This window comes from Molossus molossus, unplaced genomic scaffold (assembly GCF_014108415.1).
Source record: "Molossus molossus isolate mMolMol1 unplaced genomic scaffold, mMolMol1.p scaffold_m16_p_22, whole genome shotgun sequence".
NCBI lineage: Eukaryota > Metazoa > Chordata > Mammalia > Chiroptera > Molossidae > Molossus > Molossus molossus.
The window spans coordinates 16,842,006-16,866,283 of record NW_023425358.1 but is presented as its reverse complement, the minus strand read 5'-3'; the positions used below and the strand labels follow the sequence as shown (position 1 = coordinate 16,866,283).

General features: G+C 52.3%; 1 protein-coding gene across 3 annotated transcripts; it reads left to right on the top strand.

Moving 5' to 3' along the window:
* Positions 1-1,511: 1,511 nt before the first annotated feature.
* TOP3B (DNA topoisomerase III beta) lies at positions 1,512-21,213 on the top strand. Of its 3 annotated transcripts, XM_036276742.1 has the most exons (18): positions 1,512-1,562; positions 4,880-5,039; positions 6,230-6,361; positions 7,654-7,760; positions 8,354-8,428; positions 9,778-9,974; positions 10,432-10,588; positions 11,453-11,566; positions 12,826-12,916; positions 14,292-14,446; positions 14,572-14,677; positions 15,664-15,810; positions 15,921-16,094; positions 17,615-17,743; positions 18,226-18,375; positions 18,717-18,817; positions 19,448-19,649; positions 20,656-21,213. In XM_036276742.1, exons 2-18 carry the CDS (start codon positions 4,970-4,972, stop codon positions 21,135-21,137), a joined length of 2,589 nt encoding a protein of 862 aa, XP_036132635.1. In that variant the 5' UTR covers positions 1,512-1,562; positions 4,880-4,969; the 3' UTR covers positions 21,138-21,213. The 3 variants fall into 3 exon arrangements, with proteins under 3 accessions (XP_036132635.1, XP_036132637.1, XP_036132636.1); XM_036276744.1 differs by lacking the exon at positions 8,354-8,428 and having other exon boundaries at positions 20,656-21,137; XM_036276743.1 differs by lacking the exon at positions 1,512-1,562 and having other exon boundaries at positions 4,994-5,079; positions 20,656-21,137.
* The last annotated feature ends 3,065 nt before the right edge of the window (positions 21,214-24,278 follow it).

Here is a 24,278-nt window from a genome sequence, read left to right as displayed (position 1 = left end):
TACATGGCTGGTGAACCGGGAAGAGAGGACACATCCTGAGAGTGGTGAAACACCTGCTTTGAGCAGCAGAAAATGTTGGGTCCTGGAGGTGACACTGTTCCCTTCCACACTCCTAGCACTCCTGACCTCCAAACCTAGAGCAGCCCCTCCCCCTCACCAGGGTCCTACCCAGGCCAGGCCCCAGCCCTCCTGACTGCTCCTCTTTACCACGGTCTTCCCAGGGAGCCATATGGCAGAGTTCTGGGGCCACTAGTTGGCCAGAACCTGTGCCTGCAGAGGTTCTATTTGTCCCACTCAGCCCCACCCAGCCTGGGTGTGAGCCCATCAGCAAGCGCTTTCAGTTGGCCCAGGGCCTGCTCTCTGCTCACTGCTCCCCACAAAGCTGTGCAGGTTGTGCAATTGGAGGCTGTTGGGTGCTCTGATGGAGACTCCTGTACTAGTCACAGTTCTCCAGACAAACAGAACCAGTAGGAGATATATTTTGAAAACAGCGGTGGGTAACGAGTGAGAGAAAGCGAGGAATACAGAATGCCTTCAAGGCATGGGATTTGAACAACCAGGAAGATGGGGTTGCCATTTTGGAGATGGAGAGTCTGCAAAGGAGTGGGTTTGGAATCAGAAGTTCTGTTTTGAAAGTGAAATCTCATTGTGACTTAATTTTTGGCATTTCCCAACCTTAGTTTGACCATAGCAGTTTCCCAGAGCATCTGTCAAGGCTAGTATTCAAATTTTAAAAAAGCAAATTGGGTGATCAAAATAGATCCAGAGACATGGAAGTAGGGAGGGAACAGATGGACAAACCTCAGAGGGAAGGGTGATTGGGGGTGGGAAGAGATAAACCAAAGAACTTATATGCATATATGCATAACCAATAGACACAGACAATAGTGTGGGGAAGGCAGGAGAGGGTAGGTGCAGGGAGGAGGGGCGTCAATGGGGAAAAATGTGGGGACATCTGTAATACTTACAAGAATAAAGATTTTTAAAAAGCCATTCGCTTCTTAAAAAAAAAAAAAAAAAAAAAAAGCAAGTTGGGATAAGTGTCTATATGGCCAAAAGGAAATGTTTGTATCCTGTAATATAAACTATATTAAAATATGGTCATGAAAGTCATTTTAATTTTTCCATAAACCTAATGTTCTAAAACAAATTACTTTTATTTTCTGATTCAATTTCCAGATATATTTTACTCAGTTCATTCATTCCACAAATGTTATAGTATCCAGAAAAGTCTGCTATACACATCTGTAGTTTTAATTATTGTAATTATTAACTATATATGTTTTCATGCTTATCCAGTTTTTTTTATAATCATTGTAATGATCATTGTCATTATTGCCTCCTCGCGGCAGGGAAGAATAGGGACTACCGGTAGATTGCGCGTTCAAGGATCCTCGGGGCCACGCAGGCGGAACGCGCAAACTGCGGAACCCGTGGAGGGAGACGTGCGACTGCCGGATGGCAGACGCGAGGACGCCAGCAGCTGCCGGACCCGGAAGTAGGGGTTGCCAGTGGCTGTGCCAGGAGCCGAAGCTGAAGCGGGAACCGCTGTGGGGCTGCGGGTGAGAGGCAGGCGGCAGGTGCCGCCGGGCGGCTCAGGGATGTGGGAAGCGCGGGCCTTTCTTGGGCAAGTTTCCCGAATGCTGGCCGGGCACCGGGTCCTGGGCCGGGCTCTTAGAATTCTCTCCGCCTCTTCCCTGGAGGGGATGGACTCCCTATCCCGAGGCTTGTTGTGGGAGTTCGGGGAGGTGGTGATGGGTCCGCGTTTAACCAGGTGTCTGGAAAGAGCAGGCGCTGCAGTTAATTCTCTTCATAGAACCCTCCTGCAGTTCTTTAACATGGGGTTTGTTGTCCGAATCTTTGGTTAAAGGTAAGGAAACAGGCTCAGGGAGGCCTTGCTGCAGTCGGGTCAGGGTTGGGCCCAGGTAGGCGCGGCTCCACTTAAAGGCGGGTTCTACTCGAAACCACCTGGGCCCCAACTCAGTCTTGAGGGCGTCCAGTCCAGGTGTTCTGAGTTGTTGATGTAGATACAGGAGAGTACTTGAACAAATGAACGAATCCAGGGGCAGTTTCTCACGGAGACGAAAAGGAAGACAGTGGCTTTCTTACCTTTTTATCACTCCTCCTTTGGAAGCAGCACGTGAGAAGTCAGGCCAATGTGGGCTTGATGACCAGTGAGCCCTGGGATTCCTAGAGCCTTTGCAAAGGTCATCTGACACTAGTCTGGACCTAAGTTGACTCATAATTTAAAAAATCATAATGCCGGTCTTGTAGGGTTGTTGGCAAGATTAAATAAAGTGTTTATAGCAATAGTGTGCTTAGTACAGAGGAGCAACTTAACAAAGGGTTGTTTCTTACCCTCTTTTCCTGATTCCACAGGTATTTGGTGAAATTACTAAGATGGGACATCCTAGGGTCTAAGTGCTGTTCAGACCACTGCTAGGCCTTCACTCCCAAGCCAACTCCTCTTGTTTGTAAGACACTGACATAAAGACTTTCTCTGCAAACAGTGTCTCCCACAGGACGCATACCATTGTGGTATTGCTGGTGAGAGTTGGCAGGGTAATAACAGGCTTACCTGCTACTCCTTTACACTTTCAGCCCTTCTAATTACAGTTACAAGTTAGAGAGTTTGCTGTCAACACCACCTTAGCACTTATAAATCTCCCTTTTTGAAATACGAAGACAAACTTCAGGCTCAGCTTCGACAGACAACACAATAAAACTTGATATACCATGTAGGTTACTGGAAAGAACCTAGTTCTGGCCTTTTAGTTCCTATGAGGCTATAAAATCTCTCTCTCTCTCTCTCTCTCTATATATATATATACACACACACACACACATTTAAACTTTTTTATTTTTTGTTAATCCTCACCCAAGGATATTTTTCCATTGATTTTTAGATAGAATGGGATGGATGGAGGGAGGGAGAGAGAGAAACATTAATGTGAGAGAGACACATTGATTGGTTACCTCTGCACACACCCTGACCAGGGCCAGGGATCGAATCTGCAACCTAGGTACATGCTGTTACTGGGAATCGAACCTGTGACTATCTGGTGCACAGGCTGAAGCTGTAACCACTGAGCCATGCCATCCAGGGCTACAGTCAGTTTTTAAATTTTAGACATCTAAAAGAGTATTTTTATTACTCACTTTGCAGGTAAAATTACACATTACTCATATTCAGTCATTCATTCCATCAATATTTTGCTCATCATCTACTACTGACCATTAGAAGGAAAAAAACAAAACCCCTGTTCTCCTGGAACTTACTTAAATTCTAGGAAGTATAAGACAAAAACACCAAATAAGTAGATGGAGACGATCAGGTATAGTGGTAAGTGCTAGAAGGAAGTAAAGCAGGGCTGCTTCTCAATATAGGATGCTCACAGATGAGGTTTAGTGTGTGGGTTCTAGGGCAAACAGGATAAAGGCTTAGTGCGTGGGTTCTAGCTTCTAGAGCAAACAGGCCCTTGTTTGTATCTAAGTTCTGCCCCTGGAGCTCTGGTCTCCCTGACCCTACAGTTCCCACTGTGGGGCAACACAGTGTCATTGCCACCACTTGAGGGCACTGGCAGGTGAGGTTTTCAGGTGAGGGAGGGAGTGCAGTCAGAGCCATTAGACATCTGGGGAAAATGACCTAGGTGGAGGCCCAAGAGCAGGAACAATCATGACACAGGGAGGGAGGAAGTGGTGTTTGGAAGGATGGGAGTGGGGCAGCCATGGGCTATGCGCCTGAGTAGTCCTCAGGTCTGTGAGCTCTTCTGCAGACTGCCCATGCTGTCATTCCAGCAGTTGTCAACTTTTTGTCTCTGGGATGGTGGTGTATTTAAGAGAAAACATCCAAAAATGTATTTTGAGGGGGGAAAAGCAGTGTTCTTTCATTTGGGGGGTAGCTTTCTCATAGAGAATACTGATTTCACTGAAGTTGTACAGTGCCTTGCAGCAAGGGGGCTAGGTAGACAGCCCAAAGCAGACCTTGATCCGCTTCCCATCAATAGTGAAGGTGTTTTCCTTGACATCCTTTTTGAAGGCTGCCCTTTCTAGCCCTTCTATATTTTTCTGGTGTTGTTTTATTTTGTCTTTAGTTTTAAATCCATCTTTGTTCTTTTTTTTTTTTTTTTTAATCCTCACCCGAGGACATTTTTCCATTTTTTGCACAGATAGAGTGGGAGGGAGAGAGAGGAAGAGAGAGAGAGAAGGAAACATCGACGTGAAAGGGACACATCGAGTGGCTGCCACCCGCACGACCAACCAGGGCCGGGGACAAACTGCAACCGAGGTACATGCCCTTAGCGGGAACCGAACCCGGGTCTCTCCGGACCTCAGGTGGATGCTCTAACCGCTGAGCCAAACCGGCCAGGGCGCATCTTTGTTCTTTTGACCAGTCACATTTGTCCACAATAGTGAATGTAAAAGGTTGCAAGAGGCAGTGTGGTGAGCTGGAACACCCCTCCCCCCAGCCCCAACCTTCAGGCCTTAACCCCACCCCACACCCAGGCAAATGCTTTGACCATTTATTTTCTTTTTTTAAAGCCTCACCCCAGGATATTTTTCTATTTATCTTCAGATAGAGTAGAAGAGAGGGAGGGAGAGAGAGAGAAACATCTATGTGAGAGAGATACACTGATTGGTTGCCTCCCACTTGACCCTGACCAGGCCAGGACTCAAACGTGCAACCCAGGTACGTGCTCCTGACAGGGAATTGAACCCTTGAGCTTTCAGTCTGCAGGCCAACACTCTAACCACTGAGCCAAACATGCTGGGGCTGTTTTTTTGTTTGTTTTTTTTTAAAGTAAGTTTCCTTGTTAGCAAGTGGTATAGGTTCCATTAGAAGCATTGCTATTTTCTGGGTGTCTTTTCTTCTCTTTAAGAGTCAGTGTTTAGTAGTGTTGGGCTGCTGAAGCACCGTTGCTGGACTTCATCACCATTTCCCTGAAACTGGAGTCAGCTCTAAGACAAGATGAAGACCGTGCTCATGGTTGCAGAAAAACCGTCCTTGGCCCAGTCCATTGCCAAAATCCTCTCTCGAGGTAGGGAAGACCAAGCCTGGAGTCTCTCTGGCTTTGATATGTAAGCATGGTTGTTCCTGTTTTACATGGTCTTTTTTTTTCTGAAGTGTGACTCTAGCCCGCTGGAGTGGACTCGGTTCAGGACAGCAGGCATTCGTGAAGCACCTTGGTGTTGGTCACTGTGGGACACATTTACTGCCACAGCCAGCGTGAGCCAGGGCTGAGACTCCCAAAAGGCACAGGCAGTGGTCACAGCACAGCAGCAGGTGCAGACAGGCCACTGTAAGAGCGCCGTGCTGGTCAGGGTTGTTGGTCACCAGCAGCAGAAAACAGCCCTGTAACTTACAGAGAAAGGAATTCAGCGGAAGGAGGAAGACACAGCCTGGACCACACCCCGGTCTAAGTCTGATAAGGCCATGCCATAGGCATCATCACCACAAGACCCTTGCCACTACCCTTAACCCCTGCGTGCTGCAGCTTCAGCCCACGAACTTTTTGTCATTTGAGAGTAGCTATGAGGCTGAGTCTTGGCCATGGCCCTCCCAAACCAGCAGAGCACTGGGAAAGGAAACATCTGCCTTTACCCCCATTCTGGCCACTGGGTGATTTGTGCTGCTTCCCTTCTCTTGAGTTCCCTCCAAATAGGAAGGGTATTTGGATGCTGGGGACCCAGAAATGGCATGCATCCGCCCTGACCTCCCCTTGGTCCCAAGGCTGAAGGAGGAAGAGACCCTGAGACAGTGATCTAAGAAGTCATGGTCTGAAGGGGAAGGGAGACCCCAAAAATAGTGCTTGCTCCCAAAAGCTGAGAAAGTTTAGCTGAAGGGCCATGAGTGGGGAACGTGAGATGACACTGTGGAATTCGATAATTAGGAGGTTCCTGGGGACCTCTGAATAAAGTTGAGAGAAGTGAGGCAGAAATCAAATCAAGAGTGAACACAGAAATGCAGAGAAAGAGCCTGAGGGTATCTGCTCTTGAGCGTTCAGAGGGGTGCTCCTGGCCCCCAGCCAACCTGGGGCTCTGTGTGGCGAGCACACTGCTGGTTGGTTACCAGTGGTGTTTTCCCTGTGAACCCTGAGACCTTTCAGCACCTAGTTCCCTGCAGTGGCCTGAGGAATGTCATCACTGACCACTCTGGGGACGGGGTACTTCGGCCCTCCGAGAGGCAGCTGCAGCTCTCTGGAGCAGCCCTTACTGTGCTTCTGTGCAGGGAACATGTCCTCACACAAAGGGATGAATGGAACGTGCTCAGTGCACGAGTACACAGGGACCTTCGCTGGCCAGCCAGTCCGCTTCAAGATGACGTCCGTCTGTGGTCATGTCATGACCCTGGATTTTCTAGGTGAGCCCCACCCCCTGCTGCCCACCCTCCATCCTACTGAGGGAAGCCCTGCATGGTGCTTCCCAGGGTCCAGTTGGAACCAGGGGAAGGCTCCAGGCAGAGAAGTCCAGAACCCATGATGCCAGTGGGTCGTGAAGTGACCTGGGGTTCCTGGGTGAGGCACCCAGGACTCAGGCTTTGGTAGTCAACACCTTGGGTCCCCTTTCCAGTAGCATCCTTAGTCACTGCATACACTGCACTTTCCTGTGCAGACTGGAGACAGCGTCCACTTCAGGAGGGCCTGGTATGGATAGGTGCTTGGGACAGGGCTGCTGCTCCTGCTGAGTGTCGCTGTCCAATGGTCTCTTGGTGGCTGTAACCATCATCCTCGTATCGTTATTGTTACCCATCATCTGTAATGGCCAGCATTAGTGAGGTGCAGGGTTGTGTGGTTGACAAGAAACTGGCCTGGGCTCTTAACCACATTCTGCCAGCTCACAGGCCGGGACTGGGGCAGTGACTGAGCCTCCATGAGTTTCTGCTCCTTGTGTGTGAAATGGGTATTACGACAGTGCCATCCACTTCCCAGGACTGTCTGTGGGCTCAATGTGACAGTGATGGTAGAGTGCTTAGCACAGGGCCGGGCACAGAGCAAAGCCTCAGTACTTCTTGCTGCTCAGTGACAACAGTGACATTGACTCAGTTACGTGGCTGAGCATTCGGACCTTAAGATTTACCACCAGCCTGCAGGTGGGGAGCTGGAATTTGAACTCGGCTCTATGACAACCCCAGTCTCCTAGGTTGCAGGAAATGGGACCTAAATGAAAGCCCCGGTGCTGTATATGTGAGCGCCGAGCCCTGAGTAGTGAAGTAGGTGGATGTGTCCAACGTGAAGCCCAAAGAGATTGATTCTCCACTGGCTTCAACTGAATACCCATCGTGTGTCTGGTCAAGTGCTGGGTAGGGGAGAGGGTTAGAGAATCCAAGCTGGAAGAGAAGACGAAGGCACGTGTGGCGTAGTTTACTGCTCTGGCAAAGTGAACCAGCCCAGGAGTTGTGCTTCTGGCCACAGGGACTTTCCTGGAAGCAAGGCTAGAGCAGCAGCCCTGCCCAGTGGTGGCTCCCATGGGTGGCCAAGGTGTGGTGTCAGCTCAGCAGCCAGAGGAGGAAAGCTCTGCCTCTGACTATCGAGGTTGCCCTGGGTGAATCATTTTCCAAGGCTTCCTCTCCTTATTTGTGAGGCAAGGCCACATGACAATCATGGAGCCCAAGCTCTGGTGTGATTCAGATGTTATTGTGCCTGTGGTTTATAGGAAAGTATAACAAATGGGACAAAGTGGACCCTGCAGAGCTGTTCAGCCAAGCCCCGACAGAGAAGAAGGAAGCTAACCCCAAGCTGAACATGGTGAAATTCCTGCAGGTTAGTGGGGCTGGCAGGGCACAGGCAGGTAGGGAGGCCCTTCCCCCTTCTCCCAACAGGAGATATTTGGCTCTTAGCCCTTTCTGTGAGCGCCCCCAGCTGGCCCACGAGGCACCTTTCAGGCCTGCTCCTCCCCCCACTACACTGTCAGCCACTAGAATTTTTAAAAAATAATTTTGTGGTGGTGGTTGTTTTTCTAATTTTAAAACAAATGCGTATACATTATGGAAAATTGGAATATGTAAATAAGTACAAAGAAGGAGAATTATTTATAATCACACTACCCAAGACAACCACTATTAACATTTAGGGTTATTTCATCTTAGTCCTTTTTCTATGCAGTTTTTGGGGTTAAGATCTTATTGCATTTTAAATATTTTTTTTTGCCCACAAAACTAAACTCTTTCCTGACTGGCTAAGCCAGTCTTAACTGGATAGTTCTTCTGCTTTGCCTGGGCCTTGCTCTGGGCACCAGGCTTCCTTAACAGCTGGGGGTGGAGGACCAGTGCTCTGCTCCCTGAGCCGGTGGGAGCGCCATGGGCACTGGGGGGCTGGGCTGTGAAAGGTGTAAGTCTCCCTGTGCTTTGTGGCAGGTGGAGGGCAAAGGCTGCGACTATGTCGTGCTGTGGCTGGACTGCGACAAGGAAGGGGAGAACATCTGCTTTGAGGTGAAGGTGGATCCCACTGTGGTCCTCACTTTTGGCCTTTCTGCCACCTGCCCCAACCATTCCTGAGCCCAAAGTAGGGATTCAGTTACATTGGCTTAAAAATGCATTTTATTCTCCTTTATTTGGGAAATTCTCTAGATATTTTAAAATGCATAGACTCTACTAGGGGTAATGGAGCGCTACTTCATCTACTGGGGGCACATCGTGTGAGCATCGGTAAAAGGACAGAATTTGCGAGATGGATTTGAGTCGCAGAATGGGGCTGTCTCAAGGAGAGAGTTTGTTTTCATCATTTCGGGCCACTCAGCACCTTTTCAGGGACCTTCGATCAAAGCCGGTTGACACCTGGCAGTCTTCCTCACTCCTTCACACGCCTCATCTTCTCATGTTCCACCTTCACACGCCCTCTCCCCATGTAGGGTGCCCTCACACCGGATGTGACTACAGGTGTCACCTTGTGCCCCTTAGGCTGTGACTCTATATATAGGTTGCCCTTCTGCCTCTGCACCCTAGCTGTCACCAGGACCTGGCATGCCTCGGGGCTCAGGAAATGCTTCCAGCACAACGGGAACTCGGGGTGCTCCACATTCCAGCACGGCACATTTAGCAAACGTGCTTCACCCCATCCCTTCCCAGACCCCCGTGTCCGGTCCCCTCCCCTGCAGGCCTGCTCTTCCCCAGGGGTTCTTTGTGGCTGTGGGTAAAGAATGATGGCAGCTCATGGGGCTTTCTCCCTTCAGAACCGAAACCTCTTCCCTGTAAAGAGGCTCCAGCCTGACTCCCCTCCCACTGCATGGCCTTCTTAGTGCGGCTTGCCTCCAGGACCCCTGCTGTGCCTTATCTCTGAGCACCCAAGTCCCCCACAAGTGGTCCTCAGGGCCTTCCCACTCCTGCCCATTGCCTTTCTTCTTCACCCTCCCCCCTGTCCTTTCTCCATTCTCCTAAAGTTTTACCCACCCCTCTGGCATTTCCTCCTCCAGAAGAAGGAGGGGAAATGGGTCAAGTGTGGTGGATTTGGCAACTCTGAGTTCCCTTGTGACTTTGGCAGTAGCATCTCTTGGTTTGGTGAGGATGGAAGCAGGAGATGAGAAAGGGTGGCAACCTGCAGGATGGTAATAAGAAGGGAGTGTTTGAATAAATTTGTAGACAAAAGGAAGCCATGTGGCAGGAATATGTGGAGAGACAGTCTTCCGGAAGGGGAGACAGTGGAGGGTCTGGCAAGAGTGAAGAAGGGATCGCGCACACAGCTGGGGAGGATCAGCACTGGAGAGGAGTTGGGCCCACAGGTGGGGTGTAGAGTGGGAGGTGGAGTTGGAGTTGGAGGGGTCATAGCCAGCCACCTCCACCAGGTCCTGGATGCCGTGCTGCCTGTCATGAATCTGGCCCATGGAGGTGAGAAGACAGTGTTCCGGGCCAAGTTCAGCTCCATCACGGACACAGACATCTGCAATGCCATGGCCCGCCTGGGCGAGCCTGACCACAACGAGGCGCTCTCAGTGGATGCCCGGCAGGAGCTGGACCTGCGCATTGGCTGTGCCTTCACCAGGTGCTGGCCGCCCTCCATTTAGCCAGAGCCCCCACTCTTGCTTGTCCCCATTCTTGGTTCCTGGGCCTGATCAGCCACCTGCAATTGTCAACATTTTAAAAACCCTAAAGAAAACTGTCTAAATAGACCACCGCTTGAAAAGGAGTGTGTTTGTCCACACTCTATGGGTCTTTAGGAGAGGATGGATGGGATGGAATGTAATAGAAGGGCTTCCTGGCCTGGGATGATGAGAACGTCTGCTCTTCTTTCCCACTTTCTCTGTTATGGGTACATACCTCCCTAGCCCCATGCTGAGCATGTCCTCTTACCTGTCTTCTGAGCAGGGAGCAGCCAGTCACCTTGGCCTCCTCCCTACACCCACCAGCTAGCCCATCTCAGACTCTGACCAGTGTTAATGATGGTGTCTTAAGCAAATGAATGACTGAAATGTCTTTCTCTCCCTCACCCCTCCTTGTAGGTTTCAGACTAAGTACTTCCAGGGGAAATACGGCGATTTAGACAGCTCTCTGATCTCCTTTGGGCCATGTCAAACCCCTACCCTGGGATTCTGCGTGGAGAGACATGACAAAATCCAGTCCTTCAAACCAGAGACCTACTGGGTGCTGCAGGCCAAGGTTTTCTTTCCCTTCTCTGTACCTGCTGGGTCTTACCAGGTTTTGGTGTGGATTCTGAGAGTTCCCATCATCATCACTGTCATTATCATCGTCATAGTCCTGCAGGCCCCTGAGGTTGAGGCACAATTGTGGACAGCTGAACAAAGGAGGAAGGGCAGAGAGGGGACTGCAGGGTGCCTAGGGAAGGGACCCCAGCCTTCATGGAGAGGCAGGATAAAGTTTGGCCTGGATGCTTTGGCGGCGTGGGGTGAGGTCATCTCTTGGGTCCATCAGCTGCCACAGTCAGGTCCAAGGACTGACTTTTAGACTTTTTAAGGTTTTGGAACCCCTTCTCCAAGTAAAGCCTCCATTGACGCTTCTTGTAAGATTTAGAACATAATATAGAGCTGCTCTGGTTGACATAGAGCCAGGGGACCCAAGGTGAGGCCAAGCTTTAGGACGTGGGCAGGGATGGCGTGAGGGGTGGAGGCTCTGACACTCCTTAAGGACCCATCAGCCTCAGCTTTGGGCTCCCCTCAGTGATACCATCCACCTAATTGTCAGAGTAACCTTCACTTGGGGAGGGGCTGCATATCTTTTTAATTGATTAAAAGAGAAGGGGGGGGGAGAGAAACATCGATCCTCCTGCACACCCCCTATCGGGAATTCAACCCGCAAACTGGGCGTGTGCCCTGACTGGGAATCGAAGTGGCAGCAACGCCCAACCACCTGAGCCACACTGGCCTGGGCACAGCTATGAGACTTTAGAGCTGGGGCCATTTTGCTCCCAGACAAGGACCAGCTTCATCTGCCCCTATTCTCTTCTCAGACATCAGATTCACCTGGATACTTTCTCTCCTGTGTTCTCCTCTGTTCTTTCTGCAGGTTAACGCTGATAAAGACAGATCTCTCCTTTTGGACTGGGACCGAGTACGAGTGTTCGACCGGGAGATTGCACAGATGTTTTTAAACATGACCAAGCTGGAGAAGGAAGCCCAGGTGGGCCTGCTTCACCCACATCTGTCACCTTTGCCTGGGTCGGGGTAGGAGTGGGAGACCTCTGCCTGGAGGAATAGCTTGTGACTTAGGGTCACATCTTTTCTCTTCCCCTTCCTGAAACACAGACATCTTTTGGAAAGAACAGTCACGCATACACTCCCACTGAAATAGTTCTGCCTTCCACATTAATTGCAGTATGCTGCACATCTGCTCTGTAGCGTGCACCGCCCCACTCCCGTGACCCACCAGGCCCCTTCCATGCTTGTCTTTCCACGTGACCCTATGGGCATCATCTACTTTTTTTTTTCCTTTATTCATTTTAGAGAGAGAGAAACATCAGTGAGAAAGAATATCGATTGGCCGCCTCCTGCATGCCCCTCACTGGGGATTTGGCCCACAACCTGGGCATGTGCCCTGACCGGGAATGGAATCTGTGACCTCCTGGTGCATGGGTTGACGCTCAACCACTGAGCCACAGTGGCCCAGCTGGGCAACATCTCCTTTTGACAGGACTTCATTTCACACAGATGTCCCTTTTCTGTGACGCCGAAAGCTGACAACATCACAGAGCTCTATGTGCATGGCTGTGAACCCGCCCAGAGTCATACAGCTAGCACATGGAATTCAGGGACGAGCTGTTGGAGTTGAGTTGTTTGGGCTGTTTCTACCACAGGCAAAACAGAGCCATCTCTTCTGACAACTGTTCATTCAGTTTAGAGGTTGAAAGTGGTAGCTCACCAGTATTTTACCTAAACTGCATGGTGTTTACAAAAGTTTCAAAATAGTTACCAACATTTAAAATTATGATATTTTTACATTAAAATTCTGGTGTCTAGCTTTTCTTGACAAATCAGATGTAGCAGTACTAGCAGGCCCTGATGGCAGCACTCGGGCTCATTGAGGGGCAAGCAGCTGCCCCTGAGATAGTCTGCATCCTGGGGCCCTCCTGACCCACTGCCACCCCCAGGGCCACGCTGATGCTGGCCCCTGTCTGATTTTGAATTTGCAATCCCTTCTCTTGCCTCTACCCCATTCCAGTTTTTGTCTTTCCATAGAAAATTCTTTAGAATGTTATCTTTTTTTTTTCTTCCTGGGGCCTGGATAAATGTTTATTCAAGTCTTGAGAGTACTGTGAAGAGTGAATTTGAGAAGCAGGGAGACCAAATGAATGAAACCAGACCTTTCACCCATCCTGATTCTCTATTGTGTCTTTCCTCTTTCCCCCACTGCCAAATCACTGAATCTACTCTGTCTTCTAGGTAGAAGCCACAAGCAGGAAGGAGAAGGCCAAGCAGAGGCCCCTGGCCCTGAACACCGTGGAGATGCTGCGTGTGGCCAGCTCTTCTCTGGGTATGAGAGCATTTCTTGGAGCAGGCACACAGTGACCCTGTTCAACCTCAGTGTAGTACTTGGGGGTACAGGACAATGCTGACTTTCTTACCCCTAGCATTCTCCCTCTATGCTCACCTGTGCCCGTGTACACCCCTCCACGGGCCCACCTGTGCCTGCACCCTCTCTCCATGCATTGTCACCCCAGGCTTAGAGGGAATTGATCTTCATGCAGATTTTATTTCTTAAATTCCAGAGTGAAAGCAAGTAAAAATAAAAGAAGAGAGGATTCCATTTCACGGAATTGTTGGTTGATAGTGAACAGGTTCTTTAAACTTATGTGGGGAAAATGTAGACCATATCATTTTACTAAATGTCTGAGGAGTCTCTGCCAGGATTGAACACATGGAAGGCCACCAGCAGGGCCACCCACCAGGCAGGCCCTCATGGGCCCCTCAGAGGCGTTAAACCATGGAGTTCAAGCTCCAAATACAAACTTTGGTCCAAATCCCAGCTAAGCCACCTCCTTTCTTGTCCTAGAGCCTCACTTTTTTCATAAGAAAAGAGGGTGACCAACTCTCTGGGTTGTTGTAAGAATTGAGTGACTAAAATAGCACTAGCACATCCTAACTAGCGGTGGTAATGATTGTCACCACCTGAGAGGGACATCCTGACATTAGTGTCCCAGAGCAGCTTCCCTGCTATTGGGGAGAGGTCAAGAACCATCTCTCCTGCCTGGGACAGGTGTGCCATAGTCTCTCTGAGCCTTGTTCCATAGTAGTGAGAAGTGGGTTGGGCTGGAAAGTTGGTAGCCTTTAGGCATTGGTCGGGGCCCCTCAGTGGCCTCAGGAAACCATGTGCGATGTCCTCTCGGGCAATACCTCTAGGGATCCTCAGAGGGCAACAGTGACATTGAGTGACCAGTAAGTAGCTGAGTGCCAGCGTCTGTGGTCAGGGAGGAGCAGGAAGACCAGCCCTGTCAGTGGCCCTGGACTGCTGTGAGGCCAGAAACATCCAAGGGGCTCCAAACAAGGGCATGTGCTAATTCTGTCACAGCAGGATGTCAGCAGACCCTGAGGCATAGTTAAGGTTCCATGCCAGAGGATGAGAGGCAGGCAGTCTGAAGGCCACGTTTAGTCACTGCAGCTGCCAACATCATGAGAGTGACACTGAGCATCCCTGTCCAGGGTTCATCCTCATAGATTGAGGACCTCAACCTTGGATATGGCACAGGCTCCTGGTCAGCAGCTCTGCTCTGGGCCTTGCCTGCTCAGATTCACCGTCACCCCACAAGAGGCCCTGTATACCTTTCTGGGAGCCTGAGTGCCCAGGCCCATGGGCAGGCACCTGGCTGACCCTGGCATTCCGGGCCTGCTGAGCCTCCTGTCTCTTGCAGGCATGGGGCCACAACATGCCATGCAGACTGCTGAGCGACTCTACACCCAGGGCTACATCAGCTACCCACGGACCGAGACCACCCACTACCCTGAGAACTTTGACCTGAAGGGCCCTCTACGGCAGCAGGCCAACCACCCCTACTGGGCCGACACAGTGAGTGGAGCCAGGCCCCCCGCCCCCATACATACCTGTTGCTACGGACTGGCCAAATCCAGGACTGGCAGCAGTGGGAGGGCAACTTAACCCAGACTCACACTGCTTTGTCTCCTCTCCCTCAGGTGAAGCGGTTGTTAGCAGAAGGTATCAACCGCCCACGGAAAGGTCATGATGCTGGCGACCATCCCCCTATCACTCCCATGAGGTCTGCCACAGAGGCCGAATTAGGTATCAGGTGATTCCCCCCCACCATTCTCACACTCACATTTACACACACACACACACCCCCCCAAGCTCCTAGGGAGGGAAGGGCGAGAAGCTACAGTGACATAGGACCTTTTTTTTTTTTTTATCCCCACCGGAGGACATTTTTCCATTTTTTTGTTCAGATAGAGTGGGAGGGAGAGAGAGGAAGAGAGAGAGAGAGAGAAACATTGACGTGAAAGGGACACATCAAGTGGTTGCCTCCCGCACAACCAACCAGGGCCGGGGATAAACTGCAACCAAGGCACATGCCCTTAGCGGGAACCGAACCCGGGACTCTGGACCGCAGGCCGACGCTCTAACCGCTGAGCCAAACTGGCCAGGGCGACATAGGACCTTGGTATGGTGTCAGGCCCCATAAGCAATGTGGGGACTCCCTCCTGCCCCCATCTGCTCCTGGCTGTGGCACAGGAGGTCACCTAAAAGTATGCTCCCTCACCATGGGATGGGGCAGGAATCAAGTGATGACAGCAGGTGTGCCTGGGTGCAGGGTGCAGGCAGCTGTTGTGGGAGAACCTAGAACAGAGGGCCAGGCAGGAGGTGGGAGGGTGAGGTGAGTGGGCAGGTGGCTGTGGACAGAATGGGTTGACCCTGAGACAGAGAGAGACAGGCTCAGTCATCGGGCCAAGACAGTGTTGGTGGCCACATGCCAGGAGAAGGAGAGAAAGGGAGAGCCATATGGGTGGAGGCAGAAGATGGCTTGTGTGAAGTGAAGGTGGCATATCACTAGATAGGGACAAGCCAGGTACCTGAGTAGCAGCCCCACCTGGAAGCAGGGCAGGAGATGGGAATCGTGGCGGTGAAGAGCCACCAGGGCACAAGAGACTCGCTTTCCTTGCTATGCATTTCCTCCTGCCTCGGGCATCCTGTGGCTGTGCTGCCTGAGAGGAGCCAGGAGGTCCTTGGAGCCCGAGCCCTGGCCTGGCAACCAGCGCCTGTGCTTCCTGCAGGGAGCGAGGCGTGGCGGCTCTACGAGTACATCACTAGGCACTTCATTGCCACGGTGAGCTATGACTGCAAGTACCTCCAGAACACCGTTTCCTTCCGGATTGGGCCTGAGCACTTCACCTGCACAGTGAAGACTGTCATCTCACCAGGTAAGACTGCAGGGCCAGCTTTGCTCTCTCTTCACCTCCACAGATAGAATGTTCTCCATCAGACCTGGGGATGGAGGCCCAGGGTCTGAGGCAGAACCTTGTCTCTCCAGGCTTTACCGAGATTATGCCCTGGCAGAGTGTGCCGCTGGAGGAGAGCCTGCCCACCTGCCAGAGGGGCGACACCTTCCCTGTGGGCGAGGTTAAGTTGCTGGAGAAGCAGACGAGTCCACCTGACTACCTGACGGAGGCCGAGCTCATCACGCTCATGGAGAAGCATGGCATTGGTGGGTGGCCTGCCCACCTACCTGCCCACCCGGACCCAGGCCTGAGGGTTCCCATCCCAGGACCAGCCCAGGAGGCATGCTTCTAGAGCTGCCCAGTGACCCTTCCATGCCCAGCACCTGGGATGGGCCCAGGGTGTGGCCTGCTGAGCCAGGCAGGGTGGAGCAGGCAGTACCTCGCCAAAGCACCATGTCAGGACCTGGCCTTGCATGTAAAGGCCGAGATGTGCCCTTATGTCACTAACACCCAGAATGCCACATGGTTTATTTACAACACAGAAGTCAGCTCAGAGTCCTCCTGAGTCCACCCAGCCAATCTGGCTCTGTCCTGGAATCAGGTGATGAGGAAACCAAATTCACAGCCATTGCTTCCCTGTGAAGGAAGCAGAGAGCCCAACAAGGGCCAGAGCTCCTGCACCAAAACCAGGTTCCCAAGCGAAAATGGCAGCCCAGGGCAGTTTGTCCGCTCAGAAGTATAGTTGCTGATAACAGCACATCTTGCAGGCGAGGTGGTCTTGCCCAGTCCCTGGGCCTAGGGCTGTGACCTGTGTCCTCGCCCCCTTGAGGCCTTCTCCCTAGGCAGTGCTTGCTCCAGTGGGCACTGCCTGTCCCTGATGTGCTATCCCAGGTAACCAGGCCCCTCCCCAGTTGACAGGCTCTGGAGGGTTGTGGGACAATCCAGGCCACTGTACCTGTGTCTGACTCCTTCACTGACAGTACTACAGGTGACTGCTAGGGAGCAGCTCACCTGAGTCTGGGGTCCTGGTGACAGAGGTGGCCTCGGCAGAAGACCTGAGGCCTGCTTCTTCCTGGGGACCTGGGGGCCTATGGGGTCCTGCAAAAAGGCCTGTCGAGAGCTATCCCTCTGGCCATGGCAAGAATACAGCGGGGAGCCACACAGGGCCTGGCAGACAGGCAACAGCAGGCACAGCATTATTTAAGAGTCCACCACACAGGGTTCAGATCCCTGTCCCCACTTCTTCCTGTGAACTTGGGACCATAGCAGGTTCCTTAGCCTCTCAGTACTCCTTAAGGAGGCTCCTCAGCCAGAGGAGCAGTAATGGCAGCATCTGGCAGTGCCAGGTGACCTTGAAGTCCCTTGGGACTGATCACCAGGAAGTGGGCAAAACAGTGTAGGTTTTGGAGGGGAAAATTGGGCAGTGAGTGTGTACGCTCCATGTTCAGGAGGCTGGGGCTCTGGGTCTAGAATGCGGTAGGTGCCACTGGATGGAGGCAGGAGAGGCCAGGGAAGTCTTACCAGATGTGAGGGGCAAGTCGAAGAAACTCTCTGCCCTTGGCAGAATTAACCTCTGAGCCTCTGTTGAGCGGGAATAAGCACCCAGCACTGGGAACACCGTCCTTGGATTCACAAGACGAAGCACGGATGGCACGTGGTACAGGGCCCGGCACACAGTGCTGGCCAGGTGCTGAGAACCAGGGTCCCATGACGGTGGGAAAGGGAGCCTACAGTCCAGTGAGTGTCGGGCAGCCAAGGGACACCAGGGCCTTGCTATGCATTGCAGGGACAGACGCCAGCATTCCTGTGCACATCAACAACATCTGCCAGCGCAACTATGTGGTTGTAGAGAGTGGGCGTCGGCTCAAGCCCACCAACCTTGGCATTGTCCTGGTGCACGGCTACTATAAGATAGGTGAGTTCTGCTGGCCGCTGCTCCTTGGGCTGCAGCTCCGCCTTTGTCAGCCCAGAGCCTCTCCTACTGGACCCTGTGGTGAAGCCCCCCAGCTCCCACTGCAAGGATGCTACACTGGCCACCCCAGGACCTGCCCCAGCAGGGGTTTGGCATGGTGGGTGATGAACAGACAAGTGCAAAGGATCCAAGAGGGGAGGGGAGGGGAGGCCTCTTCCCCACAGGCCAGCTACTGTCCGGGCCTGGATCCTCACTGCAGTACTGTCTGCTCTGTCCCCTTGAGGCCCTGAAGAACATAGACATGGCCCAAGGACTGCCAGGAGTACACCTGTGATGCAGTTCTAGAGACACGTATCCCTGGTGACTCCACACAGGGTTTTCTGCGTGGGAGATCCAGCAAGGTCTGGGGGGGGTGGGGGCCAGAGCTGCCGCAGTGACCAGAGCTGCTCAGGTGGGGGCTCACAGCGGCATTCCCCCACCTGCAGATGCAGAGCTGGTGCTCCCTACCATCCGCAGTGCTGTGGAGAAGCAGCTGAACCTGATCGCCCAGGGCAAGGCTGACTACCGCCAGGTCCTGGGCCACACCCTGGACATCTTCAAGAGGAAGTTCCACTACTTTGTTGACTCCATCGCAGGTAAGGTCTGTCTCCACTACCCCTTGGTCAGAGCCACCACCACTCGGGATGCCAAGGGCCCCCATGTGAGACCACTCCCCGGATCTGGGTTCCCGGCCTCTGTTGGAGGATGGGGCAATGATGAATCATCACTGGGCCCTTGTCAGGATTAAAGAGCCAGTTTGTTAATACTACACGCAGGGCACATGGCTCATTTGACAAACAGGGCTGCAGCTCTGCCGTTGCTGTTACTGACTCAAACCCCACCACCCTCAAGGCAGGGGATGTATTCACTCCGATCCTCTGCCTCATGTGGGGGCTGCCGCAGGCCGGAGGATGTGACTGTCCCGCACTGCTTTCAGGCATGGATGAGTTGATGGAAGTGTCCTTTTCACCTCTGGCAGCCACAGGCAAGCCCCTCTCACGCTGTGGGAAGTGCCACCGGTTCATGAAGTACATCCAGGTAGGTGGTGGATGAAGGGCTGTGACCACCCCTTATGGCCCACAGTACCCTTGTGCACAGACTCAGGCAAGTCTTGTCACCACACGAAAAGGACTAAGAAGCCTGAAGCAGCCTTGCCAGCCAATACCCAGTGTCCCCAGGAAACCAGGAACACATAAGCTCTTAGACCACTTAAGTACATGTCACCCACTATTTCAACACGTTCCTTACTGTCATGGGTGTTAACATACATGCAGGGATTTTAGAACTGCCTTCCTTCATGTGTAGAGCAAGTGTCCTGAGATTCGTGGCTGGATCCTTGCAACATATTACTTATTATGTATTGTATGTCACGTATTATGTATTACATATTACATGTTACATATTCTGCACAGGTATTAAGTATGACATACATATTATAAATGGCATATTACGTGTTCTGTATTATGTACATATGTATACATATGTTATGTATTAGTATTGTATATTATCACATTTTATGTGTTACATATTTTGTATTACATAGGATTTATTGTGTGTTGCATATTATATACTATGTTTTATGTATTCAGTATTATAGGGAGAAAGAGGGTGGGCTGCAGAGTCAGGTGGCCCCAGCAACCCTGTGCCTCTCCCCTGGCATTCCTGCAGGCCAAGCCGAGTCGCCTGCACTGTTCCCACTGCGACGAGACCTACACACTCCCCCAGAACGGCACCATCAAGCTCTACAAGGAACTCCGGTGCCCGCTGGACGACTTCGAGCTGGTCCTGTGGTCATCAGGCTCTAGGGGCAAGAGCTACCCACTGTGCCCCTATTGCTACAACCACCCGCCCTTCCGGGACATGAAGAAAGGTGAGAGCACCTTTTCCTGGGCTTCAGCTTTCCCAAGCTGGGCTGCCCACATACCCCCCCTCCCCCGGTATCTGTGGTCTCTCTTCGCACCAGCCCCTGCCTGACATCACGCTGGACTCTGAGGGTATCCCTACTCTGGCCCTTCCCATGCTTCTGGTGCTAAGATAGGAGACCCCCAGTGTACATGGGCAGTGCTCAGGCATCAGCCGGACCCTCTGCCGCTCGCTCTCATCGTAATTGTGCAAGTGACTATGGTCAGCTCACTCAGGACCTGGCAGTAGGTTGTTGTACCCCCTCCTGGGCTGAGGTGAGTGGGAGGATGCATCAGGTTGGAGGTGTGCCCCCAGTGTTCTCCTTCCTCATGCTTATTACTGGAGAAAGGAGAGCATGTATCCAGGCGGAGCTGAGAGACTGAGCTGGGAGTCTGAAGAGGGCCCAGGACCCAGAGTGCTTACCCACAGCTGAGCTGTCTCCTTTATATCCTGTACCGGCCCTGGGGGGTCATCACTCATTCTACAGACAGGAGTGAGTCACAGCGAGAGTGAGATATCCGCCCACATCCCCAGGGGTCTGGGGAGTCCTCAGAGGTCTCAGTTCCTGACTTAAGCCTCACCTCTGGGGCAGACACTGGCCCATCCCTACCCTCGAGCAGCTTCCAGGGCAGCTGATGGCCCCATGTGGCCCATGAGAATGAGGGCCACACAGAGTTGCCTGGAACAAGCTGGAAGCAAAGTGAAGCCCAGGTGGACTTGGCTGGAGGCCACCAGGAAGGCCTTCTGGGAATGATGTGAGCCCAGGAGAGGGTGCCTCAAAGGATGAGGAGGGTGCAGATACGCAGAGAATGGGGTGCTCCAGAGCCCAGGCCAGTGAGCAAATCCGAGAGGAGTACTTCTGCTGGGATGAGAGGCTGGACTGAGAAGCACTGCGAGGGTCCCGGGGTGGGGGCGGGGGGCTGCAGACGGGTGAGCAGCCAGTCCTACCTCACAGGCTCCCCTCTCCCCACTAGGCATGGGCTGCAATGAGTGTACACACCCCACCTGCCAGCACTCCCTGAGCATGCTGGGCATCGGCCAGTGTGTGGAGTGCGAGAATGGGGTGCTGGTGCTGGACCCCACCTCAGGCCCCAAGTGGAAAGTGGCCTGCAACAAGTGCAACGTGGTGGCGCACTGCTTCGAAAATGCCCACCGCGTGCGGGTATCCCCGGAGACCTGCAGCTCCTGTGAGGCTGCCCTGCTTGATGTGGACTTCAACAAGGCCAAGTCCCCACTCCTGGGCGACGAGACGCAGCACACGGGCTGTGTGTTCTGTGACCCTGTCTTCCAGGAGCTGGTGGAGCTGAGGCATGCAGCCTCCTGCCACCCCATGCACCGAGGCGGGCCGGGGAGGAGGCAGGGCCGAGGGCGGGCCCGGGGCCGACGGCCTGCTGGGAAGCCCAGTGCCAGGCGACCGAAGGACAAGATGTCAGCCCTGGCCGCCTACTTCGTATGATGGCTCCATTGTCCTTCACCTAGGCTCCAGAAGGTTGTCCTTTGCCCACAGAAATCATTAAAATGCATTTTGTCTTCTCCAGAGCAAGCAGCTAGGGACCTTTTGCTGGTGTCAGAGGGTTCTTTTGTCCTCCCCACCCATCTCCTCATTGCCCCTCCCATCCCTGTCCCCTTGCCTCTCCCTTTATTCTGCATATACCTCTTTTGGCCCTTCTTTTTAATTTATTAGGATCACTTACATTGTAAATAACCAGAGGCACTTACTGAGTACCACTGGCCCACAACATTGCAGGTACTCAGTAATTATCTTCGCCAACCTAGGCTTTAGTTGATGTAGGTGGCACAGAAATAGATCAACTCCCTGGCCTCTATGTCCTTCCATATGGGTCCAGAATTGTCTATTAGAAGCCAAATTGCTACACTGTCTTTGAATATCACTAACATTGCATATACCTCTTAAGTGCCTGCTCTTCCCACACCCCAGTGGTGCCTTCAGGGAGGATACCTAGTGTGGAAATGGTAGCTGTGTGCACGATAGGAGGTGCCCCTGATGTCTGCAGGAGGGAGGATACCACCAGCCTGTCACCCCAGGCAGGTGTTGTAGGAGGGAGGTCCAGTGGGAGAGATGGGGCTGGGAGACGTGCTCTCTGGACCTGGACCTCACTGCAGCCCACTGCTCGGGGTCAGACCCCACATTCCGGGCTCAGCGGCTCTGAGCAGGTCTTTGTGGTGTCTCAGGTGACGCCAACAGTCTCTGGGGCCTGTTCGGTTCCAGTTCTCAAACAAGCCCTGATTGTCTCAGCCAGAGATAGCTAGTAACTTACCGGGGGTCGGGGGCAGGGGTGCCATGGTAAGCCATTCACATTCATTCCAGGTACAGAAACAGCCCGTAAGTCATAGCGCCCTGTGGTGGCTGGGTGCAAGCAGTAGGCCACTCGGCCGCCTGCTGTCCTTCCTGTGCCTGCACTCCAGTCCTAGGAGGAACACCTGCTTCAGGCAGCCACAAGGCCTCTGCGCGTTGGGAACTCCGCCTTGGCCCTGTGGCAGCAAGCGCTCAGTAACACGGCTTTCCGGGCTGTTCAGTGGAACTCTTGTATAAGGAGCAGATAAATGTTTCACATGGGAACCCACTATCTTGGTAGAGGTACAGGTCACAGAACACATAAGACTCTGAGAAGAGCCTCCGTAAATAAACCTGTGGCTTCGCCTGGCGTTCCACAAAGGAACTGCACACCCAGGCTCCCTCTTCCTGGAGGCTCCAAGGAGCCAACATGGTGTTCCCTGGAACACAGTTTGGGAAACTAGAAACTTTCAAAAGGCTGTCTCTGCAAGCAGGCTCCTTGGGAAGCTGTGCTGCAGCTGCCTGGTTCTGGAGCACTGCCAAGGCCACATCTGCTGGTGGGTAGGGTCCCTGGCACAGGGCTGTGACTGGCCACCCACTTAGGCTCTCACATGGTCAGGGCCCTCTTTCATGTTCTAGGACCCCTCCACTGAGACAGCTGGGGTAGAGGTTGGGTTTGGGCCTAGAGCACAGACACTACATTAGGCCTCAGACCCAAACCACATTCCTTATCAGGATTCTGCACTGAGGTTCTAGCCTCCAGCAGGACTGCTCATAAAGGGTTCATTTCTTTTTCTCTGCACTTATTTTTTGTTGATGAATCCTTGGGACCCTTGGCTTTCAAAGCTGGACTCTACCTTCTGGAACCCTTTACCTCATCCATCCAACAGCATCCAAACACCTCTGTTACTTACGACGTAGCTGCAGGAACAAGAAGGACAAGGAAGAGACAAGGCCTACTTTAGACTAGAATGGCCTACTGTGCTCCTTGGGGCTGTACCTTCTGCCTGTGAGGCCGGGAGTTCAGTTAGGGAGCTACTGTAAAGTCCACACAAGATGTGGTGTCTGGGCCCTGGCTGGTTTGGCTCAGCGGTTAGAGTGTCAGCCTGCAGACCAGAGAGTCCCGGGTTCGGTTCCCACTAAGGGCACATACCTCAGTTGCAGTTTGTCCCCGGCCCTGGTTGGGGTTGTGTGGGTGGCAGCCACTTGATGTGTCTCTCTCACGTCGATGTTTCTCTCTCGCTCTTCCTCCTCTCCTTCCCGCTCTATCTGAAGATAAATGTGAAAGTGTCCTCGCTCAGGTGAGGATAAAAAAAGATGTGGCTTGGATCAAGGTGGTGGATGTGAAGGTACAAAGAAGAGGGTGATTTATTATTATTGTTTTTATCCTCACCCAAAGATATTTTTCCATTTATCTTCAGATAGAGTGGGGGGAAACATCGACGCAAGAGGGACACATCAACTGTTGCCTCCCACATGACCCCGGCCAGGGACGAACCACAACCAAAACATGCCCTTGACCAAAATTGAACCCGGGACTCATTGGTCTGCGGGCTGATGCACTACTGCTGAGCCAAACTGGCCAGGGCTATTATTTTTTTTATCCTCACCCGAGGACACTTTCATTTTTTGTTCAGATAGAGTGGGCGGGAGAGAGGAAGAGAGAGAGAAACATCGATGCAAAAGGGACACACCGAGTGGCTGCCACCTGCATGACCCAACCAGGGCCGGGGACAAACCGCAACCGAGGTACATGCCCTTAGCGGGAACCGAACCTGGGTCTCTTCGGACCGTAGGCCAACGCTCCAACCGCCGAGCCAAACCGGCCAGGGCAGGGCTATTATTTTTTATTGTGGAAAATTTCAAATATAAAAATAGTGAAATATGCTCTGGCTGATTTGGCTCAGTAGTTAAAGCATCATCCTGCAGACAGAAGGGTTGCAGGTTCAGTTCCTGATCAAGGGCTTGTATCTGGGTTGCAGGTTCTAGTCCCAGCCTCTATGTGGAAGCAATCAGTTGATGTGTATCTCTCACATTGATGTTCCTCTCTCTTTCCTCTCCTCTCCTCCCTCCCTCCCACTGTATAAAAAAAAATTAAAAAAGTGAAATAATAAAATGAACTTCCAGGCCCTGGCCCATTAGTTCAGTTGGTTAGAGCATCATCCCAATATACCAAGGTTGCAGGTTTGATCCCCTGTCTAGGCACACACAAGAATCAACCCATGAATGCATAAATAAGTAATAACAAATCGATGTTTCTCCCTTTCTCAAATCAGTAAAAATAAGATGAACCTCTGTATA